The sequence below is a fragment of the Lepidochelys kempii genome, chromosome 8, assembly GCF_965140265.1.
Source record: "Lepidochelys kempii isolate rLepKem1 chromosome 8, rLepKem1.hap2, whole genome shotgun sequence".
Lineage (NCBI taxonomy): Eukaryota > Metazoa > Chordata > Testudines > Cheloniidae > Lepidochelys > Lepidochelys kempii.
In genome coordinates this window covers 54733256-54756558 of record NC_133263.1, presented here as the reverse complement: position 1 = coordinate 54756558, position 23303 = coordinate 54733256, and the positions used below count along the sequence as shown (strand labels likewise).

Genomic DNA, 23303 nt, shown 5'->3' with positions numbered 1-23303 from the left:
TTAGCTGGCCACTATGTTCTGGCTGCTTTGCAATGCTTCAAATCCAAGTGCTAAAAACCCAGAAAATTCAGATGTGGTAGTGTGGACATGCACAGTTAGGGTACCTAAACAACCTTAACTCTACCATGAAAAAGCCAAACAAACAAACAAGTCTTCAAAAATCAGTTTAAGGAACCATAAACACCCAATGTGTTTATGACCCCATATCCTCTATGGGACCATAAACACTGAAATACAGGCAATCTCAGGTACTTAATACAGCCCCATTTGTTCCACAACACCCCTGTGAGGTAGGGAAGTGCTATTATTCCATTTTACAGGTGGAGAACTGAGGAAGCACAGAGAAACTAAGTGACTTACCCAAGGTCAGAAAGTCTGTAGCAGAGCAGGGAATTCAACCAAGGTCTCTTGAGCCCCAGGCTAGTGCCCTAACCTCTGAACCATCCTTCCTCTCATAGTTATTACATGTTGTCACTACAGGACAGCGTTACAATTGCTTAGATGCCCTAACTGTACCTAACATGTTTGGATTTATTTTAAGTAGAACCTCCATGCTGAATTTCCTGGGTTTGTAACATTTTGCTTTGGGATACTTACAATCTTGTTGTATTTTATGCTACTTTACTGATATGCACCCTCAACTTTAACTCCATTGTAGCAGCTTTTGTCTAGGAATTAGGCATAAGCTTTCAGTAAGATACTGCAGCAGAAATAGTAAGAACACAGGTGACAAAAGACAGATCTTTCCCATCTTGCTCCTGTGATCTACAAACTGTGAGCCTCAATGCAGTGCAACTTTAGTCCTCCTCCACAGCCTTCTGATTGCTGAAATTTGTGGGGAAGGGAGCTTTCCTATTTGGGTCACCCTTCCCAAAGAAAAGCACAACTACCCAACTCTGCTACTGCTCATACCATTCATAAGAAGCAGCTGAGTGGTTCTGAATATATTCCTGAATTCCAAGTAGCAGTACTGATACTGATGATGCCAGTTTCCATTGTCACAGCTTGGGAAAGCTGTGAACATCAAAGGAATTATTTTTCTGCACAACAAAGGAGACAGCACTACATCAGTTTCCTCTGTTTTTTAGGGTTTATTCACAGCCATAAGGGCTAGAATTTTTGTTTTAAATGAAAACTTATATTCAGCTGAAAATCATGGCATTTTCCCAGGCAAACAATGTACTTGCCCTGTGAGTGGATTTTTCAAGCCTTGTCTATTATCATGCGGTGAAGGGAAAACAAGAGAGCAAGAACTGTAGGACTATGGGGCACTTGCTGGCTTCCTGCACATCCTTTGCAGATTTCATGGTGCTGGATCCTCATGGTTTTCAATCGTTTCTATATACATGTAGGCCATCCAGTGCACATAGATGTCTGTAAAAGCAACTGGAGGACAGTAGAACAGCAGCTAAAGATGGTGGATCCACTTTCAGGTACAGGGGTCACCAGTGGAACTTAAAGTGCCATGAAATGCCAATGAGACAAGAGCCCTCCAGGAGAAGAATGTCCATCCTAGAGAGAGGAGAACTAGGCAGGAAAGTGTGTGAGTGGAGAGGGGAGAGGGATAACTTGACAATCAAGAGAGATAGATGCAAGGAGTAGAGAAGGGAACCAAGAGACCAGTGGCAGATGCAAGTACAGAGATTAGGAAGCAAAAAAGCATCTGCAGGGGAGCAGAAAGAGAGAACAGAACAGATGGGAGGGAAAAAAACAAAGAGCAAAAGATGAAGAGTGTGATTACATTTTGTTTTAAAGGAATAAGACACGTATCACTTTAAGGTCAGTTAAATTCCTTTTACTTTTCCATGAAGCAATTGCTAAGAGAGATTGCTGGATTGCAAATCACACAGTTATTCAGTAGTTAGAATGGAGGAACCTATGAAATGCTCTCTCTATTATAATGAACACAATAAAAGAGTTTGAGAATCTCTGAAATAAAGTACATACAGCAGCTGGAAGCCATTATCTGACAGGACATAGAAGATAAAGTTGGTAACTGAACTGAACTGTACTCAGTAATTCTCAGAGCCAGAAGGGAGTATAGGATAAGGTAGTAGTGAGATATGGTAGGATTCCCATGCATAAAATGAAACTCAAACTTGTCAGGAAGCGTGCTACAATACTATTATGCTTAACCACAAGTACACCAAACATCCCCAGGAACTGGTTTCATAGTGCACCTGACTCCTGGGCGTTACTGGGGCCAATACTCTACTCTTCAAGACCTCCACAATTCTTTTTTTTAAAGGCAGTGAAGGTCAACACATTTCCAAAAAACAACAAACAAACAAACCCCACAGCATCAAAGTGGCCACAGAATTCCCAGAGGGAAAACCTGAATTAAAGTGATTATTTTTTTTGTTTAGTGATGCAATCTTACTTATACTTCAACTACAAATACAGTTTAAGTATGATTTTTTTCCCCCTTCCACAATCACAACATGAGAGATCTTTCCACTGCAACAAGTTAAATCTTCAGGTATTTAATTTATAGTTCACCACCACCACATGTAAGTAAGGCAAAAGAAAGCAAGAGAATGACACAGTCTAACATAAAAAGTCCAACACACGTTTCATCCTTATTGATTGTTTAATAAAACCAGTTGCATCAAGACACAAAGAAAGGCATCTTTTGTTCAATCTGAATTAAGAGACTGTACTGCCAACAAATAGGTACCAATCAAAAAATAAATAAATAAGTCTACCCTGCAGTTCCTGCAGACGGGGAAAAAACATTTATTCTGTGTTGTTCAGGACATTTTGGTCTTCCACATAAAAATAAAATGACATGTTACATTCTTCAGTGCAGGAACCAACTCTTCATATGTTTGTAGAGCACTTAGCACAATGGGGCTATGGTGCTGATTAGGGCCTCTAGATGCCATTGTAACAGATATGAAATTAACTCAGTGTAGTGAGCCTGTGCCAAGCTCAACTTTACAGAGATCTCTCACTTAATCTTGGAATAAAAAAAAATCTCAGAAAGAAACCAGCATTTTACAAGTTCAGGCCACCCACAAGTAAGCCAAGAACTAAACATTGTATACGAGACAGCCACTGTCTATTTAAAGGCAAACATGCCAAGGAAGAGCAGCCACTCTCTAAACAGCAGCTTTATGATCTGCATGTCACAAACCATTACCAAGCAGTTTTCTAAAAAACTGTTCAGGTCATAGCTGATCTGTCCATTAGTTACAAAAAGATTTAACAACAAGGGATGGGCCAAATCTTTGGACTTGGCTACACTTGCAAGTTACAGCACATTAAGGCAGCCCCTGCTCCACTGTTAGTCAGCTGCCACACCTTAAGGTGTTAACAATTTTACATTTGTACTGCACCTTCCATCCACAGATTCAAAAACCCTTAAGCTTTATAACACCACTGTTAAGTTAGTTTCTCCACCTGTAATATGGGGATCAATAAGAGGGCAGAGAAGTTAAGTGACTTGTCCATGGTCACGCTGGAAGTCTGAAGCACAGCCAACACTATCACAAACAGAAGCCTGCTGACTCAGAAAGCCTGTGCCTTAACAAGACCATCCTTCCTACGTAGATGACATAGTGAGGAGGAAGTGTGAAGGACACTACTTGAAGTTCCCCACGAAAAGTTTCTAGAAATACTCATCTATAAAGTAAATCCCCTTCTCATTCAAAAAAAGGCACCCAGAATGCTACATCTAGAATTTAGGCTGATGCCCTGCATACTGGCTCACCTGCAGAATATTCAGTAATAGCTAATGTTTGGAAACTATTTCCAAAAGGATAAAGAGTGAACTCTTCCACAGTCAGTGCTGAATATGGCTGCATGTGTGTCAGAACTACAGGCATCATTACTACTTAAAGCATTTATTTGATACCTCTCACATGTGGTATCTGAAACAAGTAGTAACACAGAAACAAGAAGTTCTTGACCACACAGTCTCAAACCAAAATGCTGATGGTCGCAGAGCAATAAAGAATCTTCTAAAAAGATATCCCACAAGCAGGAGGAGAGATTTTTAGTGAGTGATGAGGTGGAGGAGAATAAAGACAATACAGATTCTTTTAAAAAAAAAAAATCAAAAGTTCCTCCATTTCTATAACCTCTTCTTTCCAGATTCCTTTTTATTTTCCAACATGAGCACTCCTCTCCCAGATTCCAAGTTTCCACAGTGGAAAATTCAGAGGAGTCTGTTTTATTTTACTTCATGATTATTTAACTCAGCGTAGCACACAAGGGTGATAATGCATATTTAAAATAACATGACGCTATGGCAGATACCAGGAAACGCAGCAATTTAGTATCCCAGCACTCTGGTGCAGTTCTCAAAGAAATCAGTGACATTTCTGTAAATAACAGTTCGAGTCTCACAATACAAAAAAGCTCAATTTAGCAACTTTCACGTCAACTCCACTGCTAACTTTACCAATTTATGAACTCTGCTAAAGAGATCAATAAGAAAAAAATCAGACACTCAAAGACAGGCATTTTCAAGGTTCCTTCACACACCCACACACTCTACTGACTGTAGCCTTCAAGTTATTACTTATATTGATCAAAGGGAAGGATGGGTTTGGTTTGGTTTTTTTAAACGAAGCTGCCTCTCATATTTGATGGAAGAAATGCACACAATCAGTACTTAGTGTAAGCATCATAGCTCAGACAAGATCGCTTCCCCAAGTAGGTTAAACCGGTTATCATGAGCCCATGAAATCATTGCTGCTCACTGGGTAAACTACACTGAAGCTACATTAAAATCCTAGTCAGTTGTCAACTGGAGCAGAAATTGTTTCTGCTAATTTTGCTACAGCTTGGTGAAGCCGGTTATCATGAGCCCATGAAATCATTGCTGCTCACTGGGTAAACTACACTGAAGCAACATTAAAATCCTACTCAGCTGTCAACTGCAGCAGAAATTGTTTCTGCTAATTTTGCTACAGCTTGCTGAATTCTCCTCAACACTCTTGTGTTAACCACCCACCCCGTCATTATTACCACCTCTACCTAATTTAAAAAAGCACTGAAAGCAGTTTCATTTTAAGCTCCTTTTCCATTGCTTTACTCACTCCCCTGTTGAAACACACTCCACCCTAAACCTCATACATAAGAGGGCTGAGCATGCAAATATTTCTTCCTTAACAATTACAAATAAATGTTTATCCCTCCTTACAGTAGTTGTCCCCGTCCCCACCACTACCACCCACCTTTAAATTTATTGGACACCATTTTAGCACATGGAGGAAACTGTGTAGAAGATGAATAATTCTTCATAAAATATACCATACAGAGGAAGAATGGCACAACTTCTGGTGTGATTTTGGGCAAGTCCCTTATGGCAGATCTACATTAGACACGTTGCCCTGGGGTAACTAAATTTATCTAGTTTCATTACAGATCCTTAACGTAGATGCATGTCAACAAGTTCAAACCTTGCTTAAAATCAGTTTAGCTTAATCTGTAAACTATTTTAGCTCACTTTTCTAATGTAGAGCAGCACTTAGTCTACTGCATGCCACAGCTGAGGTAACCATAAAACAACATGTTCTTTATTTACAGGAAAGTTGCTAGACTAAATCCATTAATGTCCGTGAGCCAGACAATACTGTGGTGATGAGCACTACTGAAAAACTTACAAATAAAACAAAATTTGTAAACAGATAGTTGGGGCAGGAACTGTCTCACACATGCTTAAGGGGGGTACAGCATTATTACAATAGGGCTATGATCCTGGCTGAATCTTTTGGAGGCTATCACACTACAAATACAGTATACTCCTGATTACCCAAATAGCATGGGGGACACAGATTTTATTTATTCAGATAAGCAGGAGTTCAGATAATTGAGAGGGAAGGGGCCATTCAGCAGTGGGGTGGCCGCCCTGTAGCAGGGCTCATCCTTCTACCCCTTCCAGTCCTGGCCATGGAGCTCTGCCGCTCCAGGACTGCAGTCCCTTCTGATGTCCCCCACACCTTGCACCCGCACAGATTGGTTGTTATCAGCCTGGCAACAGTGCAGGGAGCCCACTGCAGCTCTGCTGTCATGGCCACACTCACTCACTCCTGGGACAGGTAGGCTGCAGAGGGCTCCCCGCTCTGTCACAGGAGCCATCCAGCAGCAGAGTAACTGCCCCCACGACTGCGGGCTTGTCCTTCGCCACCCCACAGTCCAACCTAGGGGTGTCTGCTCCGCTATCTGAATCTCCATATTCTCCAAATCTCTTCCTTGTCCCCCAGCATCGGTCACACACGCTGCTGTATCACATGCTGGGATCCAAGACAGGGATTCAAGTAATGCAGATTGAGCGGTTGGGGAAGACTAGCCCCGGCCCCAGCCCCCTGCCCAAGACCCTGCCCCTCCCCTTCCATCCGCCCTGCCCCACTGAAGCCCAGAGCACACCCTCCCCCCACAGCCTATGGTCGCCAGCACCTCCCCACACCCCCAGCCCTGGAGCACCAGGTGGGCGGTGCGGCATGGCTCCAATGCCCCCAGCTGCGGGCTTTGTGAGCACCGGCCTCAGCCTCTCAGTCAGGGAAGGCCATGTGGGAAGGCAACTGGAAGCAGGCAGGAGGGAGTATGGGCGCAGAGTGTGGGGGAGGCCACACCAGGCTGTTTGAAGAGGCACAGCCTTCCCCAGCCTATGCTACCCACCGCTCATGTTAGCAGGGTTTCAGATAGGGATGCAAAGAACATGGAAAAACAATAACCGTGTAACCAATTAAAATTCTATCAGTTAAACGTTTAACTGGGGAACTACGAGTGCAGGGGGTGCTGCAGCAACCCCACGTTTTAGGCAGTGCACCGCAGCCAGCCCCACGCCTGGAGGTCCTGGCTGCCAGCCGCATGCCATGGGCTCTACACAGGGTGACAGCACAGCCCTAGTTGCGTGGCAGCAGCTGGGACCCCGGGTGTGCGGGGCTGGTAGACGGGACCCTGGGCGGAGTTTAATCGTCAACAGAAACCAATAAGCATCAAGCTTATTGGTTAACTGGTTAAACTTTTGCTTTCCTAGTTCTTGATAAACAGGAGTATACTGTGCAATAATACTAGTCCATAAGCTGTTTCGTGCGTGCAAGGGGGAAGGGGAGGAAAGAGGCAGGGTGGGGCCTTGGGGCAAGGAGTGGAGTGTGGGCGGGAAGAGGCAAGGCGGGGCCTGGGACTGAGTGGGGGCTGAGCTCCCCCAGGGAAAATTAGAAGCCGGCGCCTGTGTCCATCATAGAATCATAGAATATCAAGGTTGGACGGGACCTCAGGAAGTCATCTAGTCCAACCCCCTGCTCAAAGCAGGGCCCATCCCCAACTAAATCATCCCAGCCAGGGCTTTGTCAAGCCTGACCTTAAAAATATCTAAGGAAGGAATATTCCACCACCTCCCTAGGTAACACATTCCGGTGTTTCACCACCCTCCATAAGTACAGTAATTCAGTTTAACATGCCAACCCTTACACTTTCATAACTGTTTTTAAACTAATCGTAGGAGACTGAAACCCTGATACTCAGCTTAAGGATATTTATGTAAAATTATGCTTATGGATTAGTTTTATTAAGTTCCACAGAGGAAGAGGCAGAGCGAGGGCAGAACGACTGGGGAATAGGACGAGTGGGAGTGGGACAGAGCATGGGCATGGCTACAGCCCGGTGGTGCTCCAAGGCTGCGGCCGGCGCGCCACCCGAGGGAAGTGCACCGCATCCTATTTAGAGAGGCTGAGCCTGCCCGGGCCTCTTGCACCCACCACGCATTATTTGCGGGATTGGTGCCCGAGAATGTACACGATATTTAACGTTACAAATATTAGACCGGCACGTACTACAACACTCAAAGTTAAGAGTGATGCTCTCAATTCTGCTTTTGTGCCCTCCTGTGCTGCAATTTAAGATTTGAAATTCCCGTCCTGTCAATTTGTACTTAAACTACCATTTTATTTAGACGGTTTGAGACTAAATCACATTAACTGCAATTTGCAGATTTCTGGAGAAATCAGCAACTCCAAGCTTTAAGAACCCTATATATACGGGGAGCTTGCAAGGGACAAACTACGCCTTTACCTACTACATAAACCAATATTTGTACAACAAACTATTCAATCTGAACATCAAATGACAGCTAATATTAAAAACTACAAACATGACTGCTTTTAAGTGTCAGGTCTAATGATAAAACCTGACAGCAATTCAGAATGAGCACCACAAATAGCAGCTATTTTGTGCAGCAAAATGCCATACAATCCCAGCTCTCTCCATCCCCTAAAATAAATGTTCAGCCACGCATAGTATTCCCAAATGCCTCCTGTAGTGGCACCAGCATCCCAAGAAAGAAGCAGGAGAAAGGAATTAGAGAAAACATATAAAGAGCTTTAAAGCAACTTTATATAACTGCACTGAACAACTGCTGACCATTAAAAAGCTGATCTCTTAACTACTCATGTTGAAACCTGCAAAATGTAAATCAAGCCTTTGTGAGACTAACTAAAATAGAGTCCCCTCAGGGCTCCACAAATACCACAGTGAAGTCACTGAAGTGCTCAGCAAGCCATTCCCAGACCTTGATTTAACAAAGTCTCCAAAGGATTTCCTGACAAATCACAGTTAGTCATTTCTCTCAGATGAGAGATTTCTTCCAGATTAAATAATATTTACTTCTTTGACAAAACACCACCTATGTTATAGAAAGATTATAGGTCCAACTGATACCTACTAAAGCAGGGAAATTCACATTAATGAGCTAAAACTGTCTGACTCAACACACTGTGCTCACATATTTGATGAAGTAAGCTGTAGCTCACGAAAACTTATGCTCTAATAAATCTGTTAGTCTCTAAGGTGCCACAAGTACTCCTTTTCTTTTTACAGATACAGACTAACACGGCTGCTACTCTGAAACCTGTCACATATTTGAGAGTAAATGTAACTGCATACTAAACAGTTATTATCCATTTCCAGTTTCATATCACTGCTTTACTTCATGGCAAAACACATTTATTTAGCACTTGGTTAAAAGAAATCATGTCCAGGCCAAGACCTTCTCTTTCAAGCTGTCAATTCAAGTGATTTATAGACAAGTTAACAGGGGTTGTTTATAACTGAAAATGACAGACCTTCAAGTATACTAACACTAGCAGGCACAACTGTTCCCAGATAAAATGCACCTGTGTCTTTAAAGATGCAGGAACCATCGTATTATAAGAAAAAAGATACAAGTCCCCACTGGGCTGCAAAAGAATGCCTAAAAATATTAATGCAAAAGCCAGATTGCAACTAAGATTTCATATATCTAAGTGAGGAAATTCAAACTATAGTAACCACTTCTAAACCACCATCCAAAGCAGTAAGTAGCAGTTAGCAACAGTATGTTTTGGTTGTGGTTCCCACAACCACCCTAAGTTTTGAACATTATAGCTTCTGCATGCAGAATTTCAGATATTCTATTACATGAATGTAGTTCTTTGCGTTTAGTTTTCTTTGTGGTTATTTCATAAGAGTTAAAGCACCAGCCTAAGTTTTTAGTAAGGTAATTGGGTCAAATGCAACTGGAATCTCAAATGTTGTGTTCCCAAAAAAAAAAAAATTAAAATTAAAAATGATCGTCTCAGGTTTGTGTAGATAAAATGAGTTTAAATTAAGTTGTGTTGTATATGCCTAAGGACAAGCTGCAGATCTGTATTTAAAAATCCTGGCTGCAGTGAATAAGTAGCAACTCCATCCTCAGGCTGAACATAAAAACTGGCTTCCTGCCTAGGTTTCCTTTTAAATGTCTTCAAATGGCAATCATGCCCCAAACTGTACTTCAAGGAGAGAGCATACGTAATCATCCATAGTTACTCTCCTCAAAATAAAATACAGTGCACTGCTAGCTGAGTAGTCAGAAGGACAATGTAGTAACGTAGTGGGCCTGGTGCGAAAATAATCTATTTCTTCTAGTATGCATTGGTATTTACTAGGAAACTAAGGTATGCAGGTTTGAGAGTAGCAGCCATGTTAGTCTGTATCCGCAAAAAGAAAAGGAGTACTTGTGGCACCATAGAGATTAACCAATTTATTTGAGCATAAGCTTTCATGAGCTACAGCTCGCTTCATCGGACTACATGCATCTGATGAAGTGAGCTGTACCTCTCGAAAGCTTATGCTCAAATAAATTTGTTAGTCTCTAAGGTGCCACAAGTACTCCTTTTCTTTTTGAGGTATGCAGTTATTTTTCAGTCTTATGTTGAACACATTGAGAAGCTAGGCACTACCTGTCTACACTACAAATTTCAGCTGAGTTTGTAAATTGTGACATTAGCTCTAAATGGATTTGTCTCTACAAACAACATAGTAAATACTCAGTTAACTGTGGCAACAAACAGTTTCACCTTTAGCATGGATAGAGACCCTAATCATGCCTCTGTAAAGCATGTGGACAAGCCTCTTTCTTCAAGCTCTCTGTGTAATAAGTCACACGTAACACATCACAATGCTGGTGGTGCCGCTCTTTGTGCATGTCACCTGGGCACTATTTCTTGCTGAGATACTATACGATAGTTACCCAGACTGTCCCAGCATGCATTGGTGGGGATGCACGACTCAACAGTATTGTGGAAAAAGCTTCTGCATGGACTCAATTCATCTGTGTTTTATCTAAATGAGCCAGGCGAGGGTGTCACCAGATGCTTATAAAAACCAGGCTGAACTTGTAATGTAGACAGGGACTCTACTGCTTTGAACACCAACCAGTGTTCTGTGAATGCTGCTGCCGTATTAGCAGAAGGTTTGAAACATTGGGATCAAAAGGTTCTGTGGCAGATGGAAAGAGTAGGAGTGCATGAACAAAGTGAAATGACAGTAGCAGCAAGACCCCTTGGGGAGGAGAGAAACAGGGATCAGTGTGGGAAAGTTAACGGGAAGCTGGGTAACTGGAAAAGGTCCAGGAGAGGGAAGATTAAGGGAAAGAGAAGAAAAGAGGACAGAAGACTGGGGGGAAATGAGAGCACAGGAAAAGAGACACAAGGCTTGTCTACACCACACAACTTTTAGCGACAAGATTGTGTCGACACAGCCTTGTCACTAAAACTCAGCATGTGTAAATGCTCTGTCGGCACTTTTGCCAACCAAATACTTCCAGCCCCGCGAGCAGCGTTCGTTTTGTCAGCAGGAGAGTTCACACGGTCACTTGCGTCGGCAAAACTTTTGTCTTTCATGGGGGGCTTTTTTAAGTACCCCTGAAAGACAGAAAGTTTTGCCAACAACTTCGCAGTGTAGACATACCTTTTTCAAGGACATTTCTCGCTGTGGGTCTGTGAGCGTGGGGCTCTCTCACAGCACTGAGAGAACACAGAAGCGCTCAGCTGCGGCACAGCCCGACTTCTGCTTAAATAGAATAAACTTCAGCACCCAATTTCTTTCCCTGCTCCCTCAATGAAAAAACTCTTTAAGGCAGTAATTACGTCTTGGGTGTGCGTATACACAGGCTCAGTGGCAATACTAACAGCAATTAAGTACTAATTAATATGGGTGGGAAATCAGGAATGCAGCAAAAGGTTTCAACTGGGGGAGAACCACAAATAGGTAGGTATATCATACCCAACCTTTTCACTGCTACCATTTAAAAAAAAAAAAGTGCAAAGGAAAAAGTAGTCACATACCATCACTTTCTAATCCCCATCCCCTCTTTAAATTGAAAATTAATGGTAGTTTAGGTATAAACGTGATCAAGTCACGATCACTTATAATGTGCGAGCAGAATAAAGTCCAGATAAGTAATCCATATACATGGTGTTTTTACAGGGCCAGTTTCACAAAACTAAAAACAATTATGAGCCAGATCAGCTGGGAGAAAGAACTTAATCAGAAAATGTGAATGATAATTGGGGAATCCTTTAAGAACATCTTGGCTTACTAGATGCCCAAAAAGTCAATCCTACAGTTCAGAAAGAAGGCTGTACTGGTTTAAAAAAATGACCTGGTTTAGGAGGGAAGTGAAAGAATCTATCAAAATAATATATAACAAATGAAAGAAAGAGGATGAATATAAATCAGAAGTTAGAAATAGTAGAAAATTGATAATGGAAGCAAAAGGACACAAGAAGTCTATGGCCAGCAGAGTTGAGGACAATATGGAGGAGTTTTTAAAATATATTAGGAACAAAAAGAATCTTGACAACGATATTGGTTCATTACTAGAGGGGAAATAGTAGAATCATCAACAATAATGCTGAACAGGCAGAAGCATTCAGTAAATATTTCTGTTCTGTATTTAGAGAAAAACAGATGATCTAGTCTCATCATATGGCGATAACACTCCTTCCATTCCACTAGTAATTCTAGAGGATGTTAAACAGAAGCTACTAACATTTTAAAAGTGTCTAATAGCAGGCCAGAAAACTTGCATCCAGGAGTTTTAAAACAGCTGGCTGAGGAGCTTCCTGGACCATTAATGTTCATTTTCAAAAAGTCCTGGAGCACCGGGGAAATTCCAGAAGAGTGGAAGCTAATGTACCAATTTTTAAAAAGGGTACACAGGATAACCTAAGTAATTATATGCTCCTCAGCCTGACCTCTATCCCAGGCAAGACAATACGAGACTGGCCAATATGATACTCAATTAATAAAGAATGAAAAGGAGAGTAATGTAATTAATGCAAATCAACATGGATTTATGGAAAACAGATCCTGTCTAACTTGAGATCTTTTTCTTTTTTAAATGAGATTACAAGTTTGGTTGATAAAGGTAACAGTGTTGGCGTAACAGACTTAGACTTCTGTTTGACTTGGTACAGCATGACATTTTGAATAATATAAAATTAACATGGCACACCTTAAATGGATTAAAAACTGGCTAATTGATAGGTCTCAAAATGTAATTATAAATGGGGAATCATCGTCATGTTGGTGTTTCTAGTGGGATCCTGCAGGGATCAGTGCTTGGCCCTATGTTATTTAACATTTTTATTAATGACCTGGAAGAAAACATAAAAACATCATGAATAAAGTTTGCAGATGACACAAAAATTGGGGAAGTGGTAAACAACAAGGACGACAGGTTACGGATTCAGAGCAATCTGGATCACTTAGGAAACTGGGTGCAAGCAAACAATATACATTTTAATACAGCTAAATGTAAATGTATACATCTATGAACAAAGAATCCATGCAGGCTATCAGGACCATATGAAATCTGAACAGAACATGCAATCACTCATTCATGCAAAGACTGTGTATGGAATTAATGCAAGGATGACTGGTGAAGGTGCAGAGATGAGTCCAGAGCATTCAAGGCTAAAAACTGTCTTACCCAGTTTACACTATTTCAGTACAATGAGCCAGTGAACTGCACTTCTTACAGAAAGTCACTACCAAACAGCATAGCGTCACACACAGTTTGACACTTACAATTTTGCTATTTCTAAACAAAATTTCTACCATCACGTCAGTATACACGAAAGATTCAATCTATAGCAAGGTTACTGTTCTTCAAATTTTCAAAGTACGAAGAAACTGCCTGGGAAAAAAGAAAAAAAAGCTGGCAAAGCAAAAAAAGCACACTCCAAATAGCTCAAACTCAGCTAGATTCTTTTTTAAGTTCAATTCTAACCTAAAAAGAAAGGAAGAAAACTATAAAAAAAAACCACAAGAACCTGCAAACAGAAACTTGAAATTAATGTTCCATCTCAATAATAACTATGCTGCAATACTACTACTCCTCCAACACCACATTTTAAAAATAAAATTTATAGAGAAAATGTACTTTAAAAAAGTCTTAGATGTACTGTAGATTCATAGGTTACAAGGCCAGAGCAGACCATTGTGATCATAGCCTGACCTCCTGTGTAACACTGGCCATACAACTTCCCCAAAATAATTCCTTTTGAAATATACATGTAGGCATATGCAATGTTTTGTATTAGAGCATCTGTATTTAGACACTTCACCTTGAATGGTCCCTTGAAATATGTGTTAACTACTTACGCTAAACAATCTGTTCTACCTTGTATTTAGGGGGACATTCTGAGTATGTTTCCTAGACCTGAAAGATTTATACGATCTGAATGAAGAAGAGCTCTGTGAAATCTCAAAATCTTGTCTCTCTCACAAACAGAAGTTGGTCCAATAAAAGATATCACCTCACCCAACCCACCTTGTCTCTAACACAGCTACAAAAACACTGCATGCAGCTTATGTATGTAGATATTCACATGACAATGGTAATGAGAAGCATGAAAGACCTATGAAATCCAATTCTGACTTTATATGGGGTTCATTAATAATACATTTGTCCAAAACAGAAAAGTTGAGAAAATAAAGTTATTGTAGGAAGAGGATTTTTTTCTTCCTATAACAAATGTCCTGAATAAAAACTCCAAACAATGAATAAAAATAAAGATAAAAATGACTTCATGAAATCTTAACCACTCAAGATCTTCCTTCCCTTTATTAACCGTATTTGAATTGAGCCATCCTATACAATAAAACACATTACTAACCGCAATACTAAGAAATTCCTTTTTTTGGCATTTGTAGTAGGTGTCGGCACAAAAGTGCAATTCATATAAAGGAACCCTGACATTTTAGTGGTGACTGCAACAGGTCAATGCTGTTCACAGGGGACCATTAGTACAGAACACACTATAGTGAACTATAATCTGCATGTCCCTGAATGTATGATTTATTAATTTGGGGACATGAGAATTTTTTAAAAGGTATCTTGGTCCTTCTATTTTGAAATTACGCAAAGAATGCTAAAGCATAAAATGACTAACTTATCTGAAAGAAGTTCCTAGTTCAACCTAGACTTTTACCCTTATTCAGTCCTATATGTTAAATCAGAAGATTTTTAACTAAGGCCTTGTCTACACTGGCAAGTTTCTGCACGGTAAAGCAGCTTTCTGCACCGTAACTCCCGAGATGTACACACTGCCAAGCCATTTAGGGCGCAGAAACTGCGCAGTTCCACTGTTGTAAAAAAACCCACCCCAAGAGGCATACAGCTTTCTGCGCCGTGGCGATTACAGCGCTGCAGTGCCAGTGTAGACACCGTGGCAATTACAGTGCTACGACTGGCCTGTGGGAGGTGTCCCACAATGCCTGTTCTCACCTCTCTGGTCATTGGTTTGAACTCTACTCCCCTGACCTCAGGTGACCAACCGTCATCTCCACCCCGTAAATTCCTTTGGAATTTTGAAAGTCCTCTTCCTGTTTCCTCGGTGCCACGTGCAGTGGTCTCAGAACATCTTTCCAGGTGGCCATGAATGCTCCACACACCAAGCAATCCCCTGGTTGGAGCAATGCGGAGTTGCTGGACCTCATCAGCATTTGGGGAGAGGAGGCAGTGCAGTCCCAGCTGCACTCCAGCCGTAGCAAATATGATACCTACAAACAGATTTCACAATGCAGGACAGAAAGGGGCCATGACCGGAACACACTACAGTGCAGGGTCAAAGAGAAGGAGCTGCAGAACGCCTACCACAAGGCGCAGGAGGCAAATCGCTCCCGGTGCTGCACCCACGAGCTGCCACTTCTACGAAGAGCTGGACATGATACTCGGCGGCAACTCCACCTCCACTGCGAAGACCACTGTGGCTCGCATGCCAGTTGAGAGTGGACTGAGCCAGAAGGAGGAAATCTTGGACGAGAATGTGGAGGGGGACCCAGAGGCAGAGGATGACTCAGAGGTCAGAGACGCATGCAGCCAGGAACTCTTTTCTACCTCGGAGGAGACTAACCAGTCACAGCTGTCGGCGAAGGGCAAACAGGAGACAAGGCCCCGGTAAGTGGATTTGATTTGGGAATCACCAAAGCAAATTGTGGGGGGCAGGAAGGTTGCAGAAAGCAGACTTGTCTCCCATCACATGCCTAGTCTGAGCAGCGGAACAGGCTGTTGATTGATTCCCTCACTTCATGGGAATCTCCCTCAGAGATCTCCAGGAAACTCATGAAGATACTGGGCAATTTGCAGCTGCAGGCTCTTCGGCAGAGCTGCTTTGTTTCTTGCCCTGCAGCCACTGTCACAGAACTCTTTCCCATGCTCCCCCCAGACACTGCCAACACAATCTTATCAACCTCCTGGCTCCACTCTCTAGCCACAGCATTCCACTCCTCCCCCTCACAGTCCAGCACTGCGGACTCCCACTACCCACTGCACTCAACACCCATCCCTCCTCAGTTTGGCCCCGCTTAAGTACAGTACCCACTGCATTGTACTCCAAAGGAGAAGGTTGGATATGATCCCTGGACATACAAAAATCTTTAGCTGTCCTGGGACCTTCCCTTCCCCCATCCCCTCACTGCTGATGGGTTTTTTTGTTTGACTCTCGCCTCCAGTTGTTATTTTTTAATAAAAGAATTGTGCTGGTTTTAAAGGAATCTTTATTCTATTAATTGAAAGCAAATAGAGCCCTGCAAAGCAACAGACAATTACGTTAAATCCCCCTATTGCATCGTGTGCACCAGTCACCTCTTAGCATTACAAGCACTGCACTCCCGAGCATAGCAACAAATATTAGTGGCTTTCAGCTACAAATTGCTGCCTCAAGGCATCCCTGATCCTTATGGCCCCCCGCTGCGCCCCTCTAATAGCCCTGGTCTCTGGCTGTTCAAACTCAGCCTCCAGGCACTGAGCCTCGGCGGTCCAGCCCTGAGTGAAGCTTTCAGCCTTCCCTTCACAAATATTATGGAGCGTGCAGCATGCAGCTATAAGCGTAGGAATATTGTCATCGGCCAGGTCCAGCTTCCCATAGAGGCAGCGCCAACGAGCCTTTAAACGGCCAAAAGCACACTCAACAGTCATTCTGCACTTGCTCAGCCTTTTGTTGAACTGCTCCTTGCTGCTGGCAAGTTGCCTCATGTATAGCTTCATAAGCCACGGCATTAAGGAGTAGGCAGGGTCTTCCAGGATCACAATGGGCATTTCGACTTCCCCTACGGTGATCTTCTGGTCCAGGAAGAAAGCCCCAGCTTGCAGCTTCCTGAACAGGCCAGTGTTCCGAAAGATGTCTGTGTCATGCACCTTTCCAGACCAGCCTGCATTAATGTCTGAAAAGCCCATGGTGATCCACAAGCACCTGGAGAACCATTGAGAAATACCCCTTTCAATTAATGTACTTGGTGACTAGGTGGTCTGGTGCCAGAATTGGAATGTATGTGCTATCTATCGCCCCTCCGCACAAAGCCATCCACAATGTCATGCATGATGCCCAGAGTCACTGCCTTTCAGAGCAAAATGCAATTAATGGTCCTGCAGACTCTGTCAACACGAGTCCAACGGTCGACTTTCCCACTCTGAACTTCTCCAGTGGCAGGGCAGCTCTCATTCTCGTGTCCTTGCAACACAGGGCTGGAGCAAGCTCATCACACAGTTCCATGAATGTGGCTTTCCTCATCCAAAAGTTCTGCAGTCACTCCTCATCATCCCCGACATGCATCACGATGTGATCCCACCACTCGGTGCTTGTTTCCCGAGCCCAAAAAGCGGCATTCCACTGTGGTCGGCACCTCCATGAATGCCACAAGCAATCTCGTGTCGTATGTATAGCAAGATCAATGTCACACTCCTCTTGTCTTTGTAGTTTAAGGAATAACTCCACTGCCACTCATGATGTGTTGATCAGAGCGAGCAGTATACTTGTTAACAGTTCGAGATCCATTCCTGCAGCCCAAAGAAGCAGGGTGCACAGTACACAAACCATTGAAAGATGGTGCCAAATGCAGACGGAAGAACAGGGATTGCTGGGATGCGAAGCAGTGCATCACGGGGCATTGGAACAGGACTCAGGAGGCACCATGACCCCCTCAGCCTTCCCACAATGCTTAGCAGAAGAAGAGGAAGAGGTGCTCTGTGGGATAGCTGCCCAGAGTGCACCGCTCCAAATACCGCTGCAAGTGCTGCGAAAATGTGAACACACTATTGCGCAGGCAGCTGACCATTTAAGGGAAACCACTGTTGTGTGTTCACACTCTCTCTGAGCAGCGCTGTAACTCCTGGTGCTGCAACTCTGCCAGTGTAGACATGCCCTAAGTCTGCCTTTTAGTTACTCAAGCACCAAACATCTGAACCGTAATATTTTTTTTAAAAAAACACACTTTCCTTTCCTCCACACAGAGATAGCTTAAACAGCTGAATCAATTTTGGTGGAATTTCAACAGGATCAAGAGTTTGCTTCTAGGTTGAAGCCAAGCTTAAGAAGTTTTATTCCAAAGCTAATTTTTTGAAAATACTCAAGTGACTATCATATCCTGCTGCTGAATGCTTAGACTTAAATTTCCAATCTTCTCTTTTAATTGACAAGAAATATCGCCTCGGTAAAATATTTATATATCATCCTCAATGCACTTGGTGTTATATAGTACCTTAGCTGCCAAAGAGCTTTTCAGATCACATGTACTTCAGCCACCACTGAAGCACAAGTCACCTCATGTTACTGAATCTCACTCTTTTAAAATAAACTTTACTACATCCTGTTATTTTTAATATGCCAAAGAGTAGGGTTTTTTTTTTAATTTTATGGTGCTAGATCTCCCAGACTAACAGACAGCACTGTTCCCGTATAGAAGTTTGTTCAACATGACCAAAAAGTGGAATTGTTTAATCTAACCCAGAACCCTTAGCAGCAACCCATCCACTTTAGACAGAGTAACAGAATAGTGAGCACATGAGCACAGAGAAAATCTAACACATTTACTGCTGGAAGTATTTATTCCATGTCCTTTGTTTTTCTTGTCAACCTTTCCCTTTCTGAATTCCAAGTCTGATGTCTACAAGCTTATCCTGCTTTGTGCATTAAGAATGAGACAGTTATTGCTCTGCAGATAGCAGGAGCTGAGATTTACTGCAAAACCCTATGTTTAAGTGTTTGTTTCAAGCACAATGAGATCTGAATCTACAGACTAACTGGCAAGCCTTTAACTTAGCAGATCTTTAAGCACTTCCCTACAGTTTTCATTTATGATTTGTTTATACACCTAACCGTTCATTTTGAATGTATACATTGCCAAACTTCATAAATATAATTACATTTTAAAAAAATGCAACCCAGAAGCATGAAAAGTATTTCTAGCACTGAATCAAAACCTTTGCTAAGAAGACCCCATTCAACTAAAAAAAAAATAGAAAAATCAGTAAACACACAAATCAAAGAAAGGGACAATCCAAAGAGGATAGATAGCCTGCTTGTATACAGAAGTCACTTTCAGTAATTTATTACCAGCTTGGGCAGACACATGTACCTTTGTTTTCTGTATGATAGGATTAAGCTTTGTGGCCTCTAATTAAATTTGAATACCACAAAGCAAGATGTTAACTCTGTGTTAGAAAAATCTTTAAAGTGCCAGACACACACTGCGACATTATGCATGGTCTGATCCATCCCTCTCCTCCTCCCTCCCTCCCTCCCCACAAAAATAGTTTATTCTCCAGTTTTTGTCAGGTTTAAATTTTTTTCCTTTCTTTACTATGACTAATCTGCTCAGTGGATGGGAATAGGCGTAAGTTGCCATGGAGATCTCCAAGTTTCAACACAAAAGTTATGGGGCAACTGGCCCTCATCACATTATCTCAAGGAAAATTCAGATAGGGTCCTTATTAGAAGGCGGAAAGGATGGGGAGCATGGGAGTGGGACAAACTTTCTGACGGGCTGTGGCAGGTCTATTAGTTTAAAGGGGTGGAGGGGAGGGGGGGAAGGAGAAGAGGAAGTAGAGTCCTTGTCTGGGAAAAGGAGAAATCATACAAGTCTAGTACAGGAAGCAGCGAGGGGACAGGGGAGAGCTCCTGTTCGTTTAGGACAGGCAGCCAGAAGGGGAGAACTAGATTTCTTATTTAGGAATTAAGTGTAGAGATGGGTCATGTATGCAGGAGAGACGCTACTAGTGGAGGATATTTTGGGGAACGGGAGGAGGAATAGTGAAGCCTCTGGTCATGCAGGAACAAGAAAGGAAAAGGTGGTTTTTCTGTTGATTTAAGCACTAGGTGTAGGATGGTCGTGCATGAGATGGCAAAACCAGCAGTGCATACAGATGGGTCTTTGCTAGTGCGGGTTGCAAAGGGAGTGGTAGTGATCATCCGGCACAGGAACTCCAATACAATGCAGACAGAAGGGAATGATTGAGGAGGAGTGCATATGTATAAAGTTACGATTCTTTTATGTTTTTACAGCGCGGGTCACTGAAGTTTTAGAAGCAACATAAACTATTAAAAAGAGTGTTAACAAGCTTGGTCTGAAATTAGTCTTGTTCTTTTCATCCTTAAATTCCAAGCACTCACACTTCCCTTCTCTCTTCCTCTCCCAAGCCAATCTTTGCTCTTCAGTTTGCTGTTGCGGGAAGCCTTACACGCAAAGCTGGTTTTTCCCCAGCCGGGTTTGGAAATGCATACATGTAGCCGTGCCCCTAGTGGGGCAGATGGCAGGGAGGAAAGGGGGGTTCGCGAGTCCGTGCTCTCGTAGGACAGGGGCACCGCAATGCAATGCAGAGGAGAAGAAGTGAAGTGTGTGGAGGGGGAAGGCATACAGGTGTCCCCACTGCTCCTGACTAGGAGAAGCGGGGGAGACGGGTCCCGGTCCCTCAAGGGCAGCCCTTCCGCGCCTCTGCGGGAGAGGGACTGGCCTAGGGCGGGGACAGACGGAGCAAAGCGCAGCCCCCCGCCGGGGAGGGTCCCCGCGACTTACCCAGGTGCAGGGTGAGGTTGATGGCGCTGGGGTACTGCACCCCGGCCAGCATGGTCTGGCTCTGCCACCAGGTGGTGTCGGCCTGGTTGTAGTCGGTGAGGAAGGCGGCGCCGTGCTGCAGGTGGGGCTGGGTGGCGTCGCACAGGTGGCAGGACTTGGTGACCCCGGTCACGCCGGTCTGCACGCAGTACTCCTCGGCCGGCGAGCCGCATGTGTTGGTGGCCACCACAGTCACGTTGAAGGCGGCGTTCACGAACTCGGGCATGCAGCGCTGCGGCCGCCCGCTCGCCTCGTCCGCGCATTCGTCCATGGCGGCGGCGCAGCGCCCGGCCAGCTCCAGCAGCAACAGCAAGGGCAGCGCCCCGCGACCCATCCTCGGCCGGCACGAGCGACGCCTGCGCGCGGCGCGAGATGCAGCGGCAGCCGACACCCAAGCGGCTCGCGCCGGGAGCGGACGCGGGCGCGAGACGCGGCGGCGGCGGCAGCTGGGCTGGTGGGCGCGCGCTGGCTGCGTGCGAGGAGGCAGCCTAGGAGCAGCCAACGCTCGGGCGGCTCCTGCTGCTCTGCGGCTGTTCGGGCAAAGGGGGAACGGGCCTGGCCGGAGGAGGAGCAGGAGCCGGAGCCACAAGGGGGTGGGGGCTGCGCGCGCGGTGCACGCTGGGAGACACATCCCTCCCCCTTCCCGGCCGGGACAGGGGGACTTGGGTCCCAGGAGCACTCGGTTGTTTCCGTGGTGACCCCCCCTCCCCGGAATGCTTTGGAGGGCGGACGAGCGAATGGGGACTTAAAGGAGCCGCGCTGGGGAGCGGTGCACCCACAGGGCTGCGTCTCTAGGGGGACAGGGAGCTGCAGCCTATGGATCCCCGCACGACAGGGCTTTGCGGGGCGGGGGCTGCACTCCCCACTCGGGACGCGGCTGCAGACGCCCGCCTCCGGCCCGTAGCAATGCAACGTTGCCCGCCCACGGAAATCAAGTAACATTCAGACTCTCCAGCTGGGTGAGCATTCCCCTCTCTGTATCAAACCCGGAGTCCGGCGGCGGCGGCGGGGGGGGATCGCACTCTGCGCACCCCCCACCCCCCCGAACTAGCTGCAGCCCCACGAAAAACGAGCAACGTCGTGGGGGGCTCCATGCTGCTGAAGAGCCTCCAGTCCAGTCGGTCCTCTGCTCCTGCTTAGCACGGCACTCTCTGGTCTCAGGCTCCCCACCTCTCCCTCGGGCACTGGAACAGTCTGGCAGATCACACAACATGCAAGACTATACTAGGAATTAAGGATCATAATTAGAATAACTGGGATAAAAATTCTATGCCGTGTTGTTGTAGCTGTGTCTGTCCCGGGATGGTAGAGAGAAGGGGTGGCGGGAGGGGAGGAAGTTATATCTTTTATTGGACCAACTTCTGTTGGTGAGAGAGACATAGATTCATAGAACGGGAAGGGACCTAGAGAGGTCATCTAGTCCAGTCCCCTGCTCTCAAGGCAAGACTAAGTATTATCTAGACCATCGCTGACAGGTGTTTGTCCAACCTGCTCTTAAAAATCCCTAATGATGGAGGAGATTCCACAACCTCCCTAGGCAATTTATTCCAGTGCTTAACCACCCTGACAATTAGGAAGTTTTTCCTAATGTCCAACTAAACCGCCCTTGCTGCAAGAAGCCCATTGCTTCTTGTCCTATCCTCAGAGGTTAAGGACAATAATTTTTCTCCCTTTTCCTTGTAACAACCTTTTATGTACTTGAAAACTGTTATCATATCCCCTCTCCATCTTTTCTTCTCCAGACTAAACAAACCCAGTTTTTTCAATCTTCCCTCATAGGTCATGTTTTCTAGACCTTTAATCATTTTTGTTGCTCTTCTCTGGACTTTTTCCAATTTGTCCACATCTTTCTTGAAATGTGGCACCCAGAACAGACACAATACTCCAGTTGAGGTCTAATCAGCGTGGAATAGAGCGGAAGAATTACTTCTCATGTCTTGCTTACAATACTCCTACTAATACATCCCAGAATGATGTTTGCTTTTTTGTAACAGTGTTGCACTGTTGACTCATATTTAGCTTGTGGTCCGCTATGACTCCCAGATCCCTTCTGCAGTACAGATGCTCTCCGGGTTACGCAAGACCCGACTTAACGCAAATTTGCACTTACGGAAAAAGTTCCGTAAGCTAGAAACGGGGGGGGAGGGGGGCGTTTCCAATTTACGCAAAATTCGAGTTACACAAGGCTTTCGGAATGGAACGATTGCGTAAGTCGGGGAACGTCTACTCCTTCCTAGCAGTCATTTACCATTTTGTATGTGTGCAACTGTTCCTTCCTAAGTGGAGTACTTTGCATTTGTCCTTATTAAATTTCATCCTATTTACTTTAGACCATTTCTCCGGTTTGTCCAGATCATTTTGAATTTTAATCCCGTCTTCCAAAGCACTTGCAACCCCTCCCAGCTTGGTATTGTCCACAAACTTTATAAGTGTACTCTCTATGCCATTATCTAAATCATGGATGAAAATATTGAACGGAACCAGACCCAGAACTGATCCCTGCAGGACCCCACTCGTTATGCCCTTCCAGCATGACTGAACCACTGATAACTACTCTCTGGGAATGATTTTCCAACCAGTTATGCACCCACCTTAGAGTAGCTCCATCTAGGTTGTATTTCCCTAGTTTGTTTATAAGAAGGTCGTGCAAGACAGTA

The 23303-nt window shown here is 44.2% G+C and overlaps 1 protein-coding gene across 1 annotated transcript in view; it reads right to left on the bottom strand.

The window, feature by feature from the left end:
- Positions 1–21292, bottom strand: part of LAMC1 (laminin subunit gamma 1) — a 133567-nt gene extending 112275 nt beyond the window's left edge. The window contains exon 1 of the mRNA XM_073356621.1: positions 20608–21292. Within this exon, the coding sequence (XP_073212722.1) occupies positions 20608–21277 (670 nt within the window). The 5' untranslated portion in view covers positions 21278–21292. The remainder of the gene's footprint in view (positions 1–20607) is intronic.
- Positions 21293–23303: the final 2011 nt, after the last annotated feature.